At 64.8% G+C, this 20,943-nt stretch overlaps 7 protein-coding genes across 7 annotated transcripts in view; 3 read left to right on the forward strand and 4 right to left on the reverse strand.

The window, feature by feature from the left end:
* The window catches only part of CHLNCDRAFT_141775 (hypothetical protein), a gene marked incomplete at both ends in the record, with an annotated part of 7,778 nt that extends 7,148 nt beyond the window's left edge, over positions 1-630 (reverse strand). Inside the window, one exon of the mRNA XM_005842896.1 lies at positions 625-630. Within this exon, the coding sequence (XP_005842958.1) occupies positions 625-630 (6 nt within the window). The remainder of the gene's footprint in view (positions 1-624) is intronic.
* Positions 631-1,317: 687 nt separating this feature from the next.
* CHLNCDRAFT_141776 (hypothetical protein) lies at positions 1,318-2,209 on the forward strand (the record flags this gene model as incomplete). The annotated part of the gene is made up of 4 exons (XM_005842864.1): positions 1,318-1,357; positions 1,549-1,838; positions 1,936-2,002; positions 2,118-2,209. The coding sequence occupies 4 exons, from the start codon at positions 1,318-1,320 to the stop codon at positions 2,207-2,209; spliced, it is 489 nt and encodes a 162-aa protein (XP_005842926.1).
* Positions 2,210-2,860: 651 nt separating this feature from the next.
* Positions 2,861-6,985, reverse strand: CHLNCDRAFT_55527 (hypothetical protein; the record flags this gene model as incomplete). Its single annotated transcript, XM_005842897.1, has 11 exons — positions 2,861-3,006; positions 3,180-3,562; positions 3,776-3,777; positions 3,962-4,033; positions 4,181-4,336; positions 4,460-5,623; positions 5,776-6,076; positions 6,199-6,288; positions 6,418-6,530; positions 6,661-6,732; positions 6,821-6,985. 11 exons carry the CDS (start codon positions 6,983-6,985, stop codon positions 2,861-2,863), a joined length of 2,664 nt encoding a protein of 887 aa, XP_005842959.1.
* A 628-nt stretch (positions 6,986-7,613) lies between these two features.
* CHLNCDRAFT_59830 (hypothetical protein) lies at positions 7,614-10,471 on the reverse strand. Its single transcript, XM_005842898.1, has 7 exons — positions 10,445-10,471; positions 10,075-10,180; positions 9,804-9,910; positions 8,962-9,106; positions 8,584-8,765; positions 8,214-8,327; positions 7,614-7,955 (listed from the first exon to the last, which is right to left on the reverse strand). The coding sequence occupies exons 1-7, from the start codon at positions 10,445-10,447 to the stop codon at positions 7,842-7,844; spliced, it is 771 nt and encodes a 256-aa protein (XP_005842960.1). The 5' UTR covers positions 10,448-10,471; the 3' UTR covers positions 7,614-7,841.
* Positions 10,472-10,649: 178 nt separating this feature from the next.
* CHLNCDRAFT_28661 (hypothetical protein) lies at positions 10,650-11,954 on the forward strand (the record flags this gene model as incomplete). Its single annotated transcript, XM_005842865.1, has 5 exons — positions 10,650-10,713; positions 10,836-10,924; positions 11,043-11,126; positions 11,304-11,577; positions 11,806-11,954. The coding sequence occupies 5 exons, from the start codon at positions 10,650-10,652 to the stop codon at positions 11,952-11,954; spliced, it is 660 nt and encodes a 219-aa protein (XP_005842927.1).
* A 4,587-nt stretch (positions 11,955-16,541) lies between these two features.
* On the forward strand, positions 16,542-18,072 carry CHLNCDRAFT_28621 (hypothetical protein; the record flags this gene model as incomplete). The annotated part of the gene is made up of 6 exons (XM_005842866.1): positions 16,542-16,745; positions 16,881-16,987; positions 17,143-17,232; positions 17,386-17,626; positions 17,761-17,853; positions 17,962-18,072. The coding sequence occupies 6 exons, from the start codon at positions 16,542-16,544 to the stop codon at positions 18,070-18,072; spliced, it is 846 nt and encodes a 281-aa protein (XP_005842928.1).
* Positions 18,073-18,197: 125 nt separating this feature from the next.
* CHLNCDRAFT_59409 (hypothetical protein) lies at positions 18,198-20,903 on the reverse strand. Its single transcript, XM_005842899.1, has 9 exons — positions 20,739-20,903; positions 20,501-20,635; positions 20,275-20,387; positions 20,043-20,152; positions 19,775-19,949; positions 19,263-19,374; positions 18,942-19,120; positions 18,723-18,823; positions 18,198-18,606 (listed from the first exon to the last, which is right to left on the reverse strand). Exons 1-9 carry the CDS (start codon positions 20,834-20,836, stop codon positions 18,457-18,459), a joined length of 1,173 nt encoding a protein of 390 aa, XP_005842961.1. The 5' UTR covers positions 20,837-20,903; the 3' UTR covers positions 18,198-18,456.
* Positions 20,904-20,943: the final 40 nt, after the last annotated feature.

The raw sequence follows: 20,943 nt of genomic DNA on the forward strand, positions 1-20,943 counted from the left end.
TCCGCACTGCCGTTTGGCCAGCCCATGCTCCCGTACCGTTGCGTTTCTCCCCAATGCGCCATGCCACTTTGCCAGTCATACACACGTTTCGATGCGTGCCCTGTCAGCTGCTTGCGTTGCATGTCGCCTTGCTCCACCCCTGTTTTATTGCTTTCTCTGCTTTCGCCCGGTTCCCGTCCCGTTTCGGCGGGGAGTCTATGTTGCAAGCTAGTTCTTGCTTTACCAGACTTTAAGCCCACACAAGCAAGCATGTCAGTGATTGCCATCCCCAACATGTCTGCGCCGGTTATGACCTGGAAAAGTCCCCCAGGGAACTCAACTTTCCTGCAGTGTCCGGGGCAGGTGATGCGTACCCAATGACCCGCCGTGTGCTTGCAGCGGCGCGGTGGCCGGGTGCCGCCGCTGGCCCGTCTGGCAATGCAGGCATGGCTGGCTGCAACGCAGGCGTGGCCGGCCGGCACTCCACACCCCACACTTACGGTGCACCAGCAAAGCTGCTCCTGATGAGGCTCGAGGTGCCTGCAACCCCGCAACGCATGGTCATCACAACCCGACTGCGCCGGCGCTGGGCGCTGCACCATAGATGGGAGGCACAACAGCAAGTCACATCCGCACACCACGCACCTTCATACTCCGGCCATGGGAAGGGGTAGGCTCTATCAGCCGCGCGCGCAGAGGCAGCAGCCGAAAGCAGGGTTGCAAGGGCCAGGATGCCGAAGCGGGAGGCACACATGGCTGCTGCTGGCGTGCAAATGTGGGGTGCAAAGAGGGTCGACGTTCAGATTGACGCTAGCTCTCTGAGATGAGAGGGAAGCAGGGATGGTACAATCTTGGTTCGGCAGCTGCTGGGGAAGCTGGGGAAGGTGGTCGTCTGAGGCCAAAAAAAACTATGCACAAGACCTTTCGCCCCATGCACAATCTCCCAGCAGTTTACAGCCGCTGCAAGTTCAGTCAGGGCCAGCATCCAAGGGGGGCGACACCCATGTTCACACACCTCGCTTCTTCTGCTGCCCCCCGCTTGAAAATGTGCCTCCTGATGCGTGGTGAGGCATTTATGGACGCAGGAGGAGCAGTAGGAAGCTAGGGTTTTTTTTTCTGCTACGTTGGAGGCCAGGTGGCAGCCACCACACTCACACAAATTACAGCGGCTCGCACCATTGCGATCACAGGGAGCCGACCCACGGTCTTTGAGGCAGCCTTGTCCCTGAGGCACTCAAGCGAGGCCACGGGCTGTCGCGAAGGAAGTTGCTAGCTAGCAGGAGACCAGAAAACGGCTGCAGTGTGCAAGCAAATCGACTTGCGCCACTCAGCCCAGCGATGGTGGAGGCAGAGCCACTGGCGCCGCTGCCGGCAGACAGTGCCGAACACCTCCGTGCCCAGCAATATGCTGCTGTGCTGGAGCGGCTGGAGCTCCTGCTGCAAGGCGCGGAGACTGCCAGACTGGCAGAGGGGTTGCATAGCGAATGTGCCTGTTGCATCAATGCAGCCCCCCCCACCCCCCCACCACCACCCCACCCACCACCACCACCACCACCACGCTGTTTGCAGGCGAGAGCGACTGGGTTGCGGCGATGGCCACGGTCGCCTGCGAGCTCCATGCCGCATTCTCCTACTTCAATTGGACTGGTTTCTATCAAGCACTGCTGGGGGCAACAGCAGCAGAGAACTCAATAGAGAGGAGGATGCTAGTGATTGGGCCGTACCAAGGTGGACTCGCATGCCTGCGCATCCCGTTTGGCAAGGGCGTGTGCGGCACTGCGGCCCAGACCCGCCAGACGCAGCTGGTCCCAGACGTGCACCTGTTCCCGGGGCATATTGCCTGCGCCTCCAGCACCCAGGTGCGCCGCTGCTGCTGCCATCACAAACGCTTCCGAAGCGACAGCTCCTGGCTGCTGCACTAGGTACCTGCAGCGCTTCTCCCCATACCCACCGCAGTCGGAGATTGTGGTGCCTGTTCTTGGCCCAGGCGAGCAGCTGCTAGCAGTGTTGGATGTAGACTCAGGTGGGTCCCACCTGAGCTGCAGCAGGCGCCACCATCCCGCTCTGCATCTCGCTTTATTGCTGGAAGCCTGTCCAGCAGCCGGTCGTTTTGGTTTTCTCCTCCACATTTGCTGCAGACTTGCCAGCTGCATTCACCCAGGTTGATGCCGAGTGGTTGGAGAAGGTGTGTGGGCGGCTGGGGGCGCAGCACTGGGCCACCGGCCTCTGACTTGTCTTGTTTTGCAGGGAGGGCAGGGAGGGCAGCCCAGGGTAATCAGACGTTGAGCCACTTTGACGCTTCTGACACTCGTTACAGCCAGCCATGTTCAACTCAACAGTAAGGCAGGGGCACATTACATTCTCGTGCAGGCGTCAGGAAGCAGAGTCGTGCAGTGTAGATGATCTTCGAAGCTTGGAGGCAAAATGTGGAGAAAACTGTGTGTGGGTGTTTAGTGGGGATGGAGGCCAGTGCGATCTGCTGGGCATGTACAGGGGTGGTCGCGGCAGAAGCTCAGAGCCAGGGCACACGAAATGCGAGCGCCAGGTGGCGAGTGAGAGTAGGGGTGGGGCGCAGTGCCAGCAAGTGCGGATGAAGCAGGGGGAGTTGTTGGAAATTGGTCAGGGCATCCTGTATGAATTGCGTCCAACTCGGCAGGATGAAAACTGAGTGAGGGATGCTGCCAGAGGCGTGGCTGCCGCAAGGGTGGACACAGACGGGACCCACAAAATGCACAAGCACGCCTGAAAAGAACACAACCTATATAGATAGCGCTACGGGTGGGGGGCACGTGTGTGCACGACTGGAGCAGACAAGGACGTTGAACGCTAACTAGTAATCATGGTACGGCGTGGCAGTGGGGCGCTGGGCGGCTGTGGCGGCTCAGCTCCAGTCGGCGGCCTGGCTGGCCACCGAGGACGCCGGCTGCCGCTGCTGCTGCTCCTGCGCGCCGCTGCCAAAGATGCGGCTGGCAGCTGAGTTGGCGGCGGCAGAGAACTCTGAGGAGTAGTCGGTCTCCAGCCACTCGCCTGCAGCAGTTCAGGGCAGTGGAGCAGCACACGATGAGCGCGGGCATGGGGATAGCATCCCTAGAGCCAAGCATACCGATTTTGCCGTCGGGGCTAGCAAGATGGGTGTTGGCTGGCGCTGCCTCGCCAGTGTGCCTGGCGGGCGACTGCACCCCAAGCGCCCCCGGCCTCACCTGCCAGCAGCTGGGACATGGGGTCAAACTTGGAGCGCTGCGCGCGGCTGGGCGCCGCGGCCTGCAGCACCTGCCTGGCGGGGTCAAACTTGCGGCCGCCCGCGCCGTCGGTGGCGGGGTCCCAGTCGCTGCTGCCCGCTGCCCAGCCATCCATGATCCAGGCCAGCGGGTCCCAGCGCCCGCTGCCCACGCTGGCCTTGGTAGGCGCCTCGGCTGCCAGCAGCGCCGCGGTGGGGCAGTAGGGGCTGCGCCCGGCGGGCGCCTCCCAGCCCGCGGCGGCATCCAGCGCCGCCGCCACCATGCAGTAGCGGGCGCCGCCGGTGGGGCCGCGCCAGTCGGGCGAGCTGGCCGCCGCCAGCAGGCCGGCGGCGGGGTCGTAGCGGCTGGCGCCAGCTGGGGCGGCGGCTGCCGCCGACAGCGCGGCAAGCAGGTCTGGCAGGGGTCGTACTTGCTGGAGGCTGCCGCCCGGCCCTGCTGCACAGCCACAACCAGGTCGGCCCAGGGGTCGTGGCGCAGGCCCACAAAGGCGGTGCCGCCCGCAGGGGCCACCGCCCATTCAGACAGGCCCGACAGCGGGTCAAATTGGAGCTCCCCACTCCTGCGGCCGGGGAAAGAAAGGGAAAGGAGGGGGGGGGGAGGTGGGCGGGGCGACGAGCAGCCGGCAGGAGCGGCAGGGTGTTGTGCTGGGATTCCAACCAGGGGGGCCTGCTCCCAGCCAGTGCGCAGCTGCCGGTGCTGCAGCAGCAGCCAAGATGCCGACCCCCGGCACCCGCTGCCCCCACCTGCAGCATCGTGGCCTCCTTCAGCAGCCCCCACACCGGGTCAAACTTGCTGCCGCCGGTGGGCTCCATGCTCTGCAGCGCGGGCAGCAGCAACGTCGGTGGCAATGGCCCCCAACAGCGGCAACGGCAGGCCGCGCAGGCACGCTGGCACTGGCACTGGGGCAGGGGTTGGCGGGTGCTGCGTGGTTGCATGCGTGAGGCTGGGCAGGGCACACGCACCTGCAGCAGGCTGCGTGCCATGTCAAAGGGGCTGTCGCCGGCGCCGTCCGCGCCGGCCATGCCGCGCAGCAGGCTGCGTGCAAAGTCGTAGCGCGGCACGCCACTGGAGGGCGTGGCTGCCAGCAGCGAGCGCACAGGGTCGTACCGGCTGTCGGCCTGCAGGCGGGGGCGGGGCGCGACAGCGCGGCGCAAACATGAGCGCATGGTGCGGAGCGCGCGTGAGCTCTGCGTGGGCCGCGGCCTCAGGGACCTGCCTGTTGACCCCAGCCTGCCACCTACCCTTGCATCGGGGGCCGCGGCCGCCGAGGAAAGCACATCCAGCAGCATGTCGTACTTGTTGCGCCCCGGCGCCGCCGTGGACCCGGCACCGCCAAACAGGCCCGCCAGCAGCGGCGCGGCGGGCGCCAGCAGGATGCTGAGCGGGTCCCACCGCTTGCCGCCGCCGCTGCTGGCGCTGGCAGCGGGGGAGGCGGCTGCAGGCGTCTCGCGGCCACGCCCCCCGGGGCGTGCCAGTGCTGGGTCGACCAGGGGTGCAGCATCCTGCGCCAAAGCGGCGTCGAGGGCCTCCCGCCCGCCGCGCCCGCCCGGCCGCTCCAGCGAAGGCTGAGACACGGGCACAGCTTTGGGCAGCGCTGTGGCAGCCTCTGCCGTGTCCCTGCCGCGCCCGCCTGGGCGCTCCAGCGAGGGCGCAGCCATGGCTGCAGCTGCAGATGCATCAGCAGTCATCTTGCCAGGCAGCGCCGCGGCAGCCGCCACCGAGGCATCGGCCGTCATCTTGCCTGGCAGCGCCGCCGCGTCGTCACTGGCTGCAGGGGCGGCTGCCCACTGCTGCGCCAGCAGCTGCTGCACCTGCTGCAGCTCCCGCTCTGCTGCCGCCGCGGCCGCCGCCCCCTGGTCGGCAATGACCCTCGCCGCCGCCGCATCGGTGGTCAGCTTGCCGATGCTGCCGCCCTCTGCAATCACCTCCATGTCCACCAGGGCTGCCGCCTCCGCCTCGGCAACCGCCGCCTCGGCCACCTCCAGCGCCGCGGGCGAGTCCTGGTCTGCTGCCGCCGCCTCCAGGGCGGACTGCGCAGCGGCGGCCTTGGCGGCCGCCTCCTGGGCTGCCACCAGCGCCGCCAGCTCAGCGGCCTTGGCCTGCTGGTCCTGCTGCTGCTTCACCTCAACAATGCGCTGCTTGGCGGCGGTGATGCGACGCGCCGCCTCCGCCTGCCGCTCCTCCAGGGTCAGGCCCGCCCAGCCAGCGCCGCCAGCCGCCGCGTCCGTGTCGCTGCCGGCCTCGCCGTCGCTGGCCTCGTCGCCGGCGTCGGCGTGCTGGCCGCCAGCCGCAATGCGCTGCCTGGCCGCAAACAGCAGCAGGGCCAGCATTGCCGTGGTGAACACAGCCAGCGACTTCTGGGTCTGGGGGTCAGACAGGTTGGTGGCTGCCAGCGCATCGGAGACCTGCGGCAGGGAAGGCGGACATGTGTGGTTGCCCAAGCAAACATGTGCGCTCATGGAATTCAGGCAGCGGTCTTTGTCACCTCATCCTTGCCTACATGAGCTGGTACTGAGCCAGCCAAGCATGCGCGGCCCCTCCTCCTTGCACCACACACCTGTCCTCCCAGCTGGTCGGCGCGAGTGGCCAGGCCCCGGGCATAGGTGGCGGCCGCCTGCGTGGCGGCATTTGCCGTCTCGGCTGCCTTTGCTGCGGCTGCTCGGGCTGCCTGCGCGGCTGCCACTGCAGGTGCCGGCGCCGAAGCTGCAGCTGCGCCCGTGCGAGTTGCAGGCGCAGCAGCAGGGGCAGCGGCCACAGCGGGCGCTGCCTGCTCCTGCACATCTGCCTTGACAGGCGAGGCGGTGGCTGCCGCCACTGGGGCATGTGCCTTCTTCACTTTGCTCCGGTCGGTGTAGAACCTGCACCACACCCAAGACGTGGCAAGAAGGTGCCGGCAGCCTGGTCAGATGCTCGTGCGAGGCAGCAAGCCACCGTGCACCAGCAGAGCAGACGTGTGGGAGAGGAGGGTCTGTGTGCTCACGTGTGGATGGTCCCGTACTGCCTCTGGTTCCAGGGACCACGGCTGTACAGCCACGACTGCGCCGCGCCTGTGCTCTCATCAATCACTTCGCTGCATCCAATCCAAGTGACACAGCACAAATGAGCAGGCCGGCCAGCAAGTGCTGCTGCAGAGTGGGGGAACAGGGCGGCATTGCAGGCACCGCAGCCTGTCATCTGACCAGCATGGCGTGCAACTCACGGAGGTGTGGTGCGTTGCGCAACAGGGGTGCTGCTCGGAGGGGGCGGCTTGGCCCAGGCCGCCCCAGGAGCCAGGCCCAGGTTGGCGGCAGCCAGCGGCAGCAGCAGCGCAAGCTGCAGGATGAGAGAGGGTGATGCTAGCGGTGAGCGGCGTGCCATCACTGGTCTCCTACTTTCTCCCCATGTGCAGTGACAGTCACAGAAGCCGGGTGGCCATGTGGATGCTGGGGGAGCGGCGACTTACCCCTGCCACAAGCCGAGATAGCACAGGCACGCCTGGCTGAGGCGGGCTCTCCAGGGCGGGGACCAGCTCCTCCTGCACCGACGTTGGGCAGCGCACATGAGCATGCCAGAAACGGGTGCTGACAAAATGCACAAAGCCCAGGCCAAAGCTGCGCACCCACCTGGCCGTCCCGCCCCGCTGCCGTCGCGACTACGCGCACGCCAAGCTTCCTGGGTGCGACCAGGCGCCGACATCCCGCCCCATGGCTGTGTAGCGACCTGGAGCGCCGCTGGGTGAGCGCCCCGCGCTCCTGCAGCGCCCTGGGCTGCAGCTGGGCGGTCGTCATGCAGCCACGGGAGGTGGCACCCTTCTAAAAGCTACAGCAGCAAGTATGAGGCTCTCGGTGCCGGGGCAGAGGGGCTGCGGTTTCGCGCCACGACGTTGTCGAGGCCAGGGTGCGGCAGCTGGGCAGCCTGCGGGTCTGTGGAGGAGCGCTTCAAGACCGCCCCAGCCACTCAAGGGTCCAGGAAGTGGCGATGAGCGTGCAGGAAGGGCTTTTGAAAGGCCTTAGCCGCACCGATCTGTTCCGAAGAAAGGTTTTGCTGCGCGCAGCAATACCTCACATCGGAGCCGCTGTGATGGTCAGGGTGGCTTTGCGTCATGCAGCGAGCAGCGGGCTGCAAGTGTGTTCTGCCTGCCCCTGCCGCCGCTTGCCGCCCCGCCTTCACGTCGCCTACCACTCCCCCTCTGCTGGTTGCGGCATTCAGTGCCCCTCCTGCTGGTTGCGGCATTCAGTGCATGCCTTCAGGACCAAACACAGGAGGAGAGCCACCCTGGACCTGGAGGCGCAGGCATGGTAGGCAGACGACGGGACGGGGGTGTGGCAGCCGGCACCTCCGGCGACTCCATCCTGTTTCTTGGAGGCCCACCAGCCCATTTACCATTCCCACCCAACTACCAGCTCACTGTGTACAGTGTGGCGAGGGAGTGTTGCTAAGTGTGGGTGTTACAGCGGGCGCGCTGTCCCTGGAGGCGGGTAGGCAGGTGATACCGCAGAAACCCACGCAGCACACACGGCGGCCTTGCCACCCTGGTATTGCTGGGGAGGGGCGCCCTGCCCCTCCTACTCCTGTTCCGAGCTAGCGCGGTGCCCGCCAGCTGCCGGCGGCGTGTTTGAGCACCGCCTACGTGGCGCCAGCTCATCATGCGCGGGCATCCTTGGCCAGCGCCTTCTCCCGCTTCTTCATCACCGCCTGGCTCTTGGGGCCCATGATGCCGCCGCCCCAGCTGACGCGCGGGCCGTCATTGTACATCGTCTGCAGCAAGCGACACAAGAAAGGCAGTAGGATGAGTGGGCAGGGTACGAGGAAGAACGGCAGGGAAGCCCAGGCCTTTGCTGCCCTGGCTGCTCCTGCCCAATCCACGCCAGCCTGCCAGGTGAACAGCCTGCTCCACAGGCTGGCTGCATCCACACGACGCTGCCAGGCGCATGGCATGGCTGGCGCCCGCCTCGCCACCCGCACCACAATAAACCACACATCAGCACACAGGCGCAGAGGTCAAAGGAGGCGCACCTTGAACGACTCCACCAGCTTGGCAAACTCGCGCTGGTCCTCGTTCTTCACAGTCGTCAGCGCCAGCGCGGTGGCAGTCTTCTTGTGCACCACGGTGCCCAGCCGCGCCTTGCCCTGCAGGCGGTGCGCACAGTGGGCCAGGCCGGGCGCAGTCAGGATCTGGGGACCAGCCAGGCAGAGGACAGCCAGAGGGCAGCTGGGCCAGGGCAGCTGCTCTCAGACCATCCATCCGGTAGGGCTGCCCAGCCGGCCGTACACCCAGCCAGCTCCGCGACCAAACCCTCCGCACACCATCAGGAGCCGCCCGTCCCCAGGTGCTCAGCCTCAGAGGCCCAAACACACGCGCATGCAGCCCCAGCAAAACACGCACCTTGACGATGCAGTAGGGCACACCCATCTTCTTGCACAGCGCGGGCAGCCAGACCACCAGCTCAATGGGGTCCACGTCGTGCGCAATCACCACCGCCTGCGCCTTGCCGCTCTCCACCAGCTGCGTGATGTGGTTGATGCCGTACTTGACCACCACAGGCTTCTTCTTCTCAACCTCCTGGCCTGTAGGCGGGCAGGGGCGCGCGAGCGGCGGGCAAATGAGTTCGGGGGTCGTGCGGCGCAGCAGCAGCACACGGAATCCGCCCAGCGCCGAATGGCTGGGCGCTGCAAGGGAAGAGCAGTGCACGAGGCGCAGCCGGGGCCGGGGCGCGGCAGGCGTGCGGGGCGCAGCGGTCGGCGGCAGCAGCCTGGTACGCACCCGCCTCCCGCGCCTGCGCCTCCTTGAGCAGCCGCTCCTTCTTGGCCGCCTTGTCCTCGGGGCGGTACTTCATCAGCAGCTTGAACAGGGTCTCAGCCATGTTCTTGTCCAGGGTGCGGGTGAAGCGGTTGAGCGCTGGGGGCACCTGCAGCAGCACAGGCATGGCGGCGGCGGCAGGTCAGCGCGGCGGCCGCGTGCAGCGGTGGCACCACATGGGGCGCGCAGCCTCGGAGATCCCCTCTGCTTGCTGCGGCTTGGCCCGGGGCGGGGCAGCAGGCAGGCTGCTGAACGCCCGCTGCTCAAGCTTAGCTGGAGGTGCTGGCTGGCCTGGCTGGCTGTGCTGGCCCTGCTGCCCCGGATTGGCGCGTGGCGCCTGGGCCGCCTGCCCCCCGCCGCACCGCAGCAGCCATGCCAGCTGCCAGCCAGCCACCACCGCTGCCACACATGATGGCCCCGCTGACACATGCCGCGTTCAAGCTGGGGGCCAGGTCCGGCTGGCACGCATGCTGATATGCGCGGAGCCCGGCCCGACGCCCATGTATGCTGCTGGGCTGCGCATGTCCCAGCCGCGGCCAATGCCAGCCTGACGCTGTCAGTGGGGTCTCTCAATGCTGCAAGCTCCCCAGCTGCATCCTTGCTGGTCATGCTGCCAGACGCTCCAGCCACGCTGCACCCAACTCGTGCGGTAGCTGGCTGTGCTGGCCGCATCTGTGGCCGCTAGAGGGAATGCTTTGCTCCCCCTGCCAGCCCCATCCCTTGTGCGCAGGAGCATGCAAACTGCAGGTGCCGCAAGCAGGAGCATGGGGGAGGGCCGCCATGCCAGCATGCCGCAGTGCCCGCACCTTGAGGCGCTGGTTGAGCACACGCCGCTGCCGCTGGATGCGCACATACTTGGGCCACTTCACAAAGCGGTGCATGTCCCGCTTCATGGGCAGGTCGCCGCCAATGCCTGCGGGCCGCCGATCAAAAGGGATGCAATCAGCACGTGCAGCAGTAGCAGCAACAGCAGCAGCGGCGTCCAGGCGGTGCCCGCCGCGTCACAACGCCGGCTCGCCGCCGACCCGCTGCCACCTCCCCGGCAGCCCCTCCCCGCAGGCGGGCAGCGACACGCACTGAAGGTCTTGGGCCGCTTCTCATAGAGGGGGTTGACAGGTTTAGCGGGGGCCGCCGCCTTCTTCACGGCGGACGGCGCCGCCGCGACCTTCTTGCCCTTTGGCGCCTGCAGCGGCGATGCAGACAACAGGCGGGGGTTACTTTCACGCATTACGCGGGCAGGCAGCGCTGGGGCAGCCCGCAGGGCCGTCAGCCAGGTGGGCAGCATGCCATCCGCGTGCCCTGGCGGGTTGGCGGGCGTCTGCCGCATCCCTGACGTTTGCCAGAACCAGCCATTCGCCCGCGAGCCGCCCCAGCGCCCCCAGCTCCCCGGATTGGACATGCACGCCATGCACGCCCCGCTGCTTGCGCTGGCGCTCCGAGGACTCACCATGTTGGTGCACCTGAGACAAGCACCAAAAAAGGACCAGTCGGGGCGTGGGAGGCGCCTTTGGCGCCTTGCCGCCCGGGTAGAATGGGGGGCCTCGTTGAAGTGGCAAGCCCTGGCTTCCCGCTGCACGTTCAGTCGCGTTCAGAAGCGTTGCCAGAGGCTTGTGGCGCCCCCGCACACACCATCACAGACCCCGCCCTGCGTCATGGACACCGCCCCCAATCAAACGCTCTACGTTTCTAACCTGCAGGAGAAGATCAAAAAGCGTGGTAGGGGCGGCGGCGGCGGCGGTGGGGCAGCCGTGGGGTGCCCCTGCAAACGTCTCGATGGCCGCCGCCTGCACTCACCCGCCCGTCCACCACCCCGCTCTGCTCACGCCTGTGCCCTGCAGAGTTGAAGCAGCTGCTGTATGCCCTGTTTGGGCAATTTGGCAAAATCGTAGACATCGTGGCCATGCGGACCGACAAGCTGCGGGGACAGGTGCGGCAGTGCACTGCAGGGAGCAGCGGTGGCACTCCCACACCCAGCTCTTCATCGCATCCAGGCACCTGCCACTGCTGTCTACTCCTGTCTGACTGTCATGCCGCTGCATGTGCAGGCCTGGATCGTGTATGCGGACATTACGGCAGCCACCGCCGCGCTGCGAGGCATGCAGGACTTCCCCTTCTTTGACAAGCCGCTGGTGCGGCACGCCGCTGCCTGCTTGGCTCGTTGTTGCGCCTGCTGCATGCTTGCTGTGTGGTTTGGTGGCTGCTGGTAATCGCGCAGCGAGTTGGGCGGCAGATGCAGGAGCACAGGCCGCCCTGGCAGCACTAGCGGTTCAACCAACTTAACATTGATGTCCCCCGGCCCTCTGCAGCGCGTGAGCTTTGCCAAGTCCGCATCACACGCAGTGGCGCCGAAGAAGGGCGGCAAGGGCGCAAAGGGCAAGCCCCCCAAAGCGCCCGCGGCGGTAGCAGCAGGCGGCGACGCAGCGGCGAAAGCCAAGCAGCCAGCGGATGCAGCGGCAGCAGGAGGCAGGCAAAAAGCGGCGGCGGTGGATGTGGGGGAACCAAACGCCAAGCTATTTGTGGAGAACCTGCCAGCGGCAACCACGGCGGCGATGCTGGAAATGCTGTTTCAGCAGTTCCCAGGTGAGGCAGGGTGGATGTCGCCGGTCTGGGGGCCACAGCTATTCGACAGGCTGACTCCGTCGTTCTCCCACCCTGGCATGGGGCATGCACAGAGGGCAGCAGCTGCCCCATCAAGTCGTGGCATGCTCTGAAGCGAATCGTTGCTGCATAGCTGACAACTTGTACCCAGCCTTCCACTCCAGCACCTCACCCCTTGTCCCCTCCCTGTCCTATCCCCCCTTTGTGCAGGCTGCAAGGAGGTCACAACTGTGCCCGCCAAGCCCGGCATCGCCTTTATTGAGTTTGAGACGGAGATGCAGGCGACGGTGGCCATGACGGGGCTGCAAGGCTTCAAGGTCACGCCGCAGAACAGCATGACCATAACTTACAGCAAGTGAATGGCCAGTCGGCCGTACTGGAGATGGCCACACCTGCAGCAGGTCAGCGTTCAACCCCGCTATAGCACATGGGGCTGGCCGCACGGGAGATGGCCGCGCACAAGTTGCTGCCTTGTATGATGCCCTCTGTCTTGTACTTCTAATTCTGTCCAATTTACTGCGCCCCATGGGCATGTGATCAGGCCGCTGGTCAGTGATTGAAGGTACTGAGGGGCGGTCGCTGCAGCGTGGCGGCGCCTGTGATTACGGAGTCCCCATCCGGCCGCTGCGTGCTGCCGTGCCCTGCCGGCAAGTCATGTGTGCATTCTTCGGCTGATTTTGACGCTGTCGATGCACGAACACAGCGGGAAACCGCCTGTACTTGACGCAAAAGCCAGAGGCAAAGCGTCCAGGACAGAGGGGAGAGGATAGGACGCCCGATTCCCGCCTTTTCTTTTGCATAACACTCTTTGGGAGATAGCTCGTCGCAACGGGAAAACGCTTGCACAGGTCTCACCCCACTTGTGAGGCACTCCCCCCTGCTTCCGTAACACGCAATGCTGGCCTCCAAAACCGCACTGCTGCTGTGCGCAGCCTGCATGCTGGTCACTGTGGCGAGGTGAGGCCTAGGCCAGGGCCACACGCATGACGGGGTGATCATCAATGCGGGGCAGGCTTCTTGGCATGCAGCTGTTCGTCACTTGTTTAGCGCAGCATGGCGGTTTGAGAGCCGATATAGGGCCGAGGGCCTAGCCTAATAAACGAGCGGCTAGTACGGGACTGTTGGCAGCGGCGGTCCCATCTGGGCTTTCCAGCGGCGCTGACTAGCGCCGCCGCTGCCTGGCGCTGCTGGGGCTTTTCGATTCATGCACAATTCAACCATCTTTCGCGTGTATCGTATGATGTTCATCAGTAGGATCGTGTGTCTTCGTGAGCGCCCCAGCTCGCTGCCTCTGGGGGCCGCCCATGCGAGCATGGATGTCAGTGACCGCCGCCGCTGCCGCTGGCAGGCCGCCAAGGCAGGCTGCACAGCGTGGTCTGCTCACTTTGATCTTTTGTCTCACTAAAACGGTCTAAGAGGGCAGAGGGCGGGAGGCAGCAGCAACCTGCCGTAAGTACATGCGGGACGGCTGCGTGCCCAAATGGGTTTCGAAACTCTGGCAGGTGCCGACAAACCCCACAATTTCGCTTCTCTGTAGTCTCTAAACAGGATAGAATAGTTAGAACGCTGTCGGAGCACCTGCAGGAAGCCAGAGCAAGAGGTCATGGCCAAGGTCCGCGCAGGTGTGGTGGCAGCCCGCCTTCAGGCTAGGAGAACTTCCCACCGCAACCGGCGGTTGTCACGCAAGCCGGCAGGCTGTGCATGCGGGGCCGGAGGGTGCTCTGCGGAGTCTCGTGCAATCATGCCTTCCTGTCCCCCACCTGTAGGCCTCCATCATTGCTGGAATGGCCCCAGACACTCCTCCCGAGGGGATGATGCCCGTGCAATCGCCGCCGCAACTGGGCCTCTGGCACCGGTGAGGGCTGCGGCGGCACCCGCTGCCCGCTTTTGCAGCCGCCCTGCCGCCCTCGTGCAAATGGCAGCCCTGCGTGCTCACCCTTGCCTACACACTCCACTCGTCCATTGCTTCGAGCAGGATACTGAGTTCAGGTCATCCCATCAGGGCTGAAGGACGACGGTGTCCATGACGGCGGCGAGTTCCCATCTCCTCCTTGCCCACCGCCTGCGTGCTCTGGCCATGCCCACCACCTCCCTCCACCGTGCCCCTGTCAGCGAGCCATGCCACTGACCCACGGGCGCCCTACTCTTCTCGCCATCCCCTTCCCGCCCCCCGCCGGTCTGCCTTCATCCCTCGCTGCGCCCATGGGCCACCCTGCCCCGCCCTGCCCTGATGCCGTTTTGCCAGCTGCCAATGCGCCTGCGCCCCACAGCCATCAACCCTACTGCCCCTACTGCTGCTGTAGACCAGCCCAAGCTGCAAGCGCAAGGATAACAGCTGGCTGAGCGCCCCAACTGCGCATGGTCGCGCTGTGAACAAGGTGAAGCACCATTTCTGGGCCGACATCAAGCACTCGAGGCTGTTGCCGCCCAATGCTGCCTTTGCGCAGCTGGCTGTGAGGCGGGCTGGGGCGTGACTGCTTGCGGTCAGGGGTAGCAAGCTGGCTCTGACTCTTGACTCTGTTAATTCCTCAGAGCCGCCCACCTTCAGTAGCCTGATGCACTGGCTGACACACACTTCTGTGTGTGCCTGCAGCTGGAGCACGGCCAGCAGCATGGCCTGAAGAAGGCACTACCGCATGATGATCAGTTCTTCCGTCCCTTATACCAAGCGTGTGAAGAAACTGTGGGCCACTACAGCAATGTGAGGGTCAGCCAGTTTGCTGATGCTGCGGTTAGCCTTCTCCATGCATGAGTGGCAGCTTCGCACATGCGCCCCACCCACTTTGACCTTTGCTCCACACCCCCAACCACGACCTGATGTGCCATCCCCTGTGCTTGATTATCTTTCATCAGCAGCTCCCCTGCGGGTACGCAGGGGTACTGCTGGTACCATGTAATGCAACACACGTGCGCAGCGAGCGCCGCACTGCGGCGGCGCTGGCCAGCGCCCAGCAGCACCAGCGCCGGGCAGCGTTCTGCCAGCGCTAGTGCTAATCAACCTCGCTGATCAGCGCTGGTGCTTTTTAGCGCTAATCAGCGCTGCTGGAAAGCCCAGATGCCCGAGCTCGCCGCTCGAGCGGTGCCACCGCTGGCCAGCGCTTGCAGCAGCTTGCCTGCTTCGGCCCCTCACATGCTTGTTACATCATCACCTGCAAAGCTGATCGGCAGCCGGCCATGCCAGTCAGCAGACCACAGGGCCACTACTGAGCTGCGCAGTTCAGTTGCATGCACGACCCACCGTGGACCTGACCACACCGACAGGGCGTGCTGCCCTTCCCCTCTTGCGATGCTGCTTCTTGCAGGGGATGCCCGTGATTGGCCAACCTGGGGCTGGGACCGTGCCCGACTGCAAGGCCTGCCCCGTCGGCACCGTGTTGGTGTGTGGCAGAGATGGTTTGCTTTACAAGAACCGGTGCCAGGCCACGGTGAGTCGTGCATGGGGCGGCAGTCGCAAAGCATGAGCTGCCAGGCACGGTCTTATGTGCTGGTTGTGCCGATTCCTTCTCCTACCTGGCTGGCCCCTGTCATGCATGCCTTATTGTTGCTGCAGTGCCAGGACGCCGTGGTCCGCTTCGCGTGCGGCAAGCGTGGCGTGTCGAAGTGCAGGGCCTTGTGCCACGCTCAGCAGAAGGCCGACGAGGCGTTGTGCGCAAAGTCCTGCCCCAAGACGCCCAGCCAGGGCCGCTGCGCCAGGAACGGCAAGGTTTACCCCGACAGCTGCACCATGAAGTGTGCCAACCAGGTCTGACCTTACCCAACACGCTGTTTAGCTGACCCTGGGCCATTTGGTGGAGATGGATGTCCAGGCCGCGTGCTGCCCTGCTAGCCTGCCTGCAAAGCTTCTCAACTGTCCCTTTGCCACGCCCCTGCTGCGGTACCGGTGCAATGCAGAAGCTGCGCTTTGTGTGCACCAAGCAGATGACAAAGGCAGTCTGCCAGAAGAAGTGCTTCAAGAAGCACGAAATGGAGGTGGGTGTATTCGCAGCTCCCTCCCAGCAGCTGGCACAGCTCCCTCTGGCTGCTGGGTGGCTGAGCCGCATGTTGCCTCCCCAGCTTATCCAGTTGGTTTGCCCTGCAAGTCAACTGCACCACTAATTTCTCGACGGACTTGCTCACCCCATGGTACTGGCACGCTGGTCACAGGATGTCCCCATCCGCGGTTAAGGTCGAGACAAGGCGCACGCACACTCCCGATGCTTCCCCTGCCGGGGAACGACTGCAATCGTGCACCCAGCTCAAAGCGCACATCACCAATTTGCAAATCCCTTCGGCATGCGCGTGCCCCGCGCGCAGGCGCCCCCCCCCCCTTGTGATGCCCAATCCACCTGGTACTATTCTAGGCTTGAGCTGAGCAATATGCCCAGCCCTGTTGTTGTAATGCCCAATGATTAGATCAGCAAGGCCGCGACTTCGCCCGAGGAACGCTGCCCAGATGTGGCGGCCTTGGAGCAAGGCGGTGACGCCGGCTGGAGGGAAAGCAACATGGACGGGCGAGTCACCTGCGCATTTCTTCGCCTGCTATTCCTCCTGGCCCTTTGCAGGGGAGGGCGCAGTGTTTGCCCTGCTGTGCAGCCACTGTGTGCCCGATGCTCCCCACTTACGGTCTCACCAGCGGCGCAACAGACGCTGACAACGCTCGGCATGGCCCCTTGATGACCGTGAGGAAGGCTCAAGCCGGCAGTGGCCCTCCAGCGACAGGACTCATCTTCTTGACGGCGGCGTGCTGTGTCATGCTAGTTTTCCAGGCACGCTGCAGTGCAATCGGGCGTAGGGTGCCGAGCTGCACTGGTCGCTTGTTGCCCAGAGGTGGCCGGTGTGTGCCACCGCCTTTGCCGCCAACCCGCCGCCCTGCGGCACCCACCAACACCCTCGCCACTTCGCTTGCCCTGCAGCTGTGGTTTAGCAACACTGGGGCTCGGCAGGGCGGCCAGTACGACGCAGACGGCATGTCCAGCGGGCAGCGCCGTGCACTGGCTGCGGCACGGCGGGCGGGCTCTGGCACCGCGCTTCACCGAAAGGGGCAGGAGAGGAGCTTCCCTGTGTCGCACCTGCGCAACTTGGTGCTGGTGGCCTGCCACTCGGTCTACACCGGCCTCGACTTCCATGAGTCAGAGGAGAAGTCCAGCTGGTTTCTTTTGGATTACCAGAAGGTGGGGTCTTTGTTGTGAGCCTTGACAGAGCGCGAAAGGGCTCCTCCACACAAGTGCCAGCAGCAGCAGCCGCTGTCTGCGGCTCTGTTTACAGCTGGGCTACCTCAAATTGCTCCAAAACATTGTGTACAGGAGGTGCCGGGCCAGACCCACAGCTTTGTCGAGCACATACAGCTGGGCGTGAAGGAGGCGGCAGCAGACAAAGATGCCCTCCTGTTGTTCAGCGGCGGCAAGACACGCCGGTGAGGGCACCGCCTGGCTGTTCCACTTGCTGTTTGTTTGATGTCGGTTGCAGTGCGTGCTGCAGTGCTGGAGCAGGCTGTCCAGCCCACATGGCGGGTGCCAGCACACATCCCGGCACGCGGTGGGCCTCACGCCTGCTGCCATGGTTCTGCAGGGATGCTGGGCCACGAGCTGAGGGCGAAGGCTATTGGCTGGTGGCCGAGGCAGCCAAGTGGTATGGAAACGAGGAGGTCCGGGACAGGGCGTTCACAGAGGCGAGCTGCTGGATGGCTGCCTGGCAGATGTGTGGATGGTGGATGGTGTCCCCCCACGCCTTTGCACAAAGCCACCTCCAGCCCCGTGCTGCGCTCTGCCTCTTGCGGGTGCGCCGCAGGACCGCGCTCGTGACTCATTTGAGAGCCTCTTGTTTGGTCTGTGTCGCTTTTATGCAGGACCGCGCACGTGACTCGCTTGAGAACCTCTTGTTTGGTCTGTGTCGTTTTTATGAGCTCGTGGGACGCTACCCAGAATTTGTTGTTGTGGTGGGTTACGACTTCAAGAAGCACCGCTTCTCCACCCTGCACCGCACTGCGCTGAGGCTCCCCGAGGAGGGCTTCCGCTACGAGGGCACCCCCGCCCTCAACTCTGGGGCGCTCAAGGTGCGCGCAGGCTCCTGGGGCAGCCGGGGCGGCAACGCCAGGATGGCAATGCTGCCAGTGCTGACCTGTGTCGGGCATGCTGAGTCCACCCCACCCGTCGGTTTGTGTGCACCTGCCACCCCCGTCTGCTGCAGGGTGAGGAGGCAACTGTGGCGGCATTTGAGGCGGACCCATATGGCTGCAGCCAGGAGCTGGTGGCGAAGCGGCAGCAGCGCGACCCCTTTGGCGTGGGCGGTTACACCGGCGACAGGTGCGCTCCAGTGGGTGCAGTTTGGCACAGTACACTGTCTCAGTCAGCAGGGTACTCCCTCCATCTCGGGCGTTATTGATTGGAGCGCCTGTGCCACCTGCCTGCCTGCCGCAGGTGTCCTGACATGGCGGAGCTGTTGCAGCACTGCGGCCCCCAAACATATGATGGGCCCCTGCCGTGGGATGGCACCGCATAACCGACTTGCTGGTTGCCTTGCCCCTCTTCTTGCTTGAGGCTCCCGCTCCGCTGCTCCCTACTGTGTATCAACACTCTGTACTGCGTCTTCTCCTCTGACGCTTGCCAACTTCAGACTCAAACCTACTTATTTCTGATTTACAGGACTGCTTCCAACCACCTCTGTATGTTGAACATTGGCATCATTGTGGGGAGTAACTTCCCCGGCGACTCTGAAAGCTTGATGGCAGGCAGGCGGCACAATGCCATGGCAAGTGCCGTACACAGTGGGCTTGAACAACCAGGCGCAACCTCCCGCCTCTCGATCACCGCTCCAAACGACGGTCAGCGACTCCAACATGCATCCGTTGGCCCTCGGGTTTTGCCGCCACTGGAGGTCCGCCCTCTACTGTACCGTAGCGTCCTGCACTTGCTCGAACTTGATGCCGCGGGACCTTAGGCGGTCGATGTATGTGGTGTCACGCAGCAGCGAGGCGGGGGTGTGCACCCCGGGCAGCCCCAGGCTCTGCCGCTCCTCCAGCAGGGTGATGGCAGCCTGCAGGCAGCGGCCAGGGGATGAGCTGAGAGGGGAGCTGAGCAGGCGCCAGCCGGCGAGCGGGGGGAGGGTGCCTGCGTTCCCTGGTGCTGGGCGGACTACCCAAAGGGACGTGCCTGGACTACAAAGATGGCGCAGCTGATGTAGCCCGGCTCAGGGCCGCTCACACGTGTGACGATCTCTATGTCGGGCGCCTGATCCGGCGCCTCGGGAGCACCTGCTTGTGGCAGCAGCGGCAGGGAGTGCGGTGGGCTGAAGGGGGGTGGAGCGAAGTGCGAGGCAGCGTGCTCGCTGCTTGCTTCCACTGCCTGTCCTTTCCAGCCCCCAAGGCGCACCTTTGCTGTAGCCCTTGGCGATGTTTGTGAATTGGAAGCTGGCCTCGCTGAGCTGCCGCTCGCTGGGCCCTTCGTGCGAAAACATGCCATACGTGAACAGGCGTGGGTACTGGAGCAGCAGGCTGCGGCCCCACGGCTTGCCGGCCAGGAACTGGAACATCGACCCAAAGCCCTGCCACCTGCGCCAAGCAGCGCCTGCCGGCCAGTCAGCAACCAGCAAGCACGGCAGTAAGATCGGGGGAAGCCCCAGCAGCCCAGCGCAATGCCCATCATCGTTGCAGGCAGCGCGTGGTTGCATGGCATGGCAAGCGCAGCGCTCACAGCGTGAGGTAATATCGCGAGGGCAGCGTGAAGACGACGCTGACGTTGGCCGCCGGCTGCCCCGCCTCAACAAGGCGCTGCATGCTGCGCCGCACAACAGAGGCATCCGCCCCTGCACAGCACGGTCCAGAAAAGCCGGTCCTAAAACGGTTGGCTGAAGGCAAGGAACCTGCCAGGCCAGGCCAGCATCGAAACAAATGGCTTCTAGCATCTGGCGCACGCAGCAGCATGGCGCTTGCCCATGAACGGGAAGGTCCAAGATTGCAGGCGTGGGTCAAAAGCGGCTCCTGTCTGTCGAGGCGGCTTGGGGCCCGGCACCTTGAGATCGATCCGCCCTCGCTTCTGCACCAGTGGCCGGGGGCGCTGCGGTTTGGCTGTGGCAGGCGGGGAGCGAGCTGGCATGTGGGTGCAGGCCAGGGACTGCAGCAGGCTTGCGTGCAGGCAGCAGCGGGTGGAGCAACGGAGATGGTCCAGCAGGCAGCCACGGCACAGGCAGCCACGGCGGCGCTGACTTGCCTGCTCCGCCTCCTTCCTGAGCTTGCGCAGCTCCCCGGCAGATGCAAAGCCATGGACAGCTGATTCGTACGTGGGGTAGTGGCCTTTGAAGCCGCTAGGCCCACCCCTGATCGTCAAAGCGGTCTCCACCACTGTGCATCGAGCAGGGGGCTTGAACAGGCTCATCGTGTACTGCACATATGCACAGGCGCACCCCACAGGAGATGAGCAGACCAGGGCGGCCTGGCTCACACACACCCACCGCAGCAGGCCGGCAGCTCGCACCGCGACTCCCAGGTCGCCCGGCACCGAGTCGAAGCCGACGGCAGAGGCAAGGTAGCAGCCCGCCTGCTTCGCTGTCTCGTTGTAAAGCAGCTCCACTCTCTCGATGAACTCTGGTTTGTGGAATGGGGAGGGGGAGGAGGCAAAGTAAGCAGGCGTGCAGGAGGCGCGAGGCATGGGGCTGCCTCCTGGTGCAACGACGACGCTCGAGCGCTGCATGGAGCTGCCAGCCCACCTGGCTCGCCACACACATCCAGGTAGTCTGTGCCAGCCTCCACACACGCCTTGACAACCGGCTCGCCCCAGTGGCGGAACGGGCCTACTGTGGTAATGAGCACGCGGCAAGACCTGCGGGAAGGGAGGGGGGCCGTGGGCGCGAGTGGGTTGCGAGAAAGCCATGCCCTGAAGAGCATAACAAGCAAGTCAAAACAAGAGCTGTTTGTGCTCCATGCCGCACTCACTTGGCCATCTCCAGCAGGGAGGCGGGGTCGGCCACGTCAGCGACAACGATGGAAGGCTCGTTGCCGTCGTTGCCAGCCAGCGACGCTGCCAGGCGCTCCAGCTTGACGCGATCGCGTCCTGCCACCGCCCATTTCCTGCTCGCACGGGAGTTCGATCGGCAGAATCGATCAGCCCCCCAAAAGACGCGCTCCCACTAACCGCCCCCACCAGCGCCGCCGGCGCGCCCGCTAACCGCACCCGCTGAACCCGCTGTTGAGGACCTCCTTGCAGATCCGGTTCCCAGTGAATCCAGTCGCTCCGAGGACTACAAGGTCGTGGGGCCTGCTGGCGGCCATCTCGCCCCCGCAACCTCTGGTTCTCTAAAACGCAAGTGCAAATGCTTTCGAAGTCCACGGGCGTGCCTATTCAAGAAGAAGATGGACGTGGTAAATGCCCATGGGTT

Source organism: Chlorella variabilis (assembly GCF_000147415.1).
Source record: "Chlorella variabilis unplaced genomic scaffold CHLNCscaffold_38, whole genome shotgun sequence".
Lineage (NCBI taxonomy): Eukaryota > Viridiplantae > Chlorophyta > Trebouxiophyceae > Chlorellales > Chlorellaceae > Chlorella > Chlorella variabilis.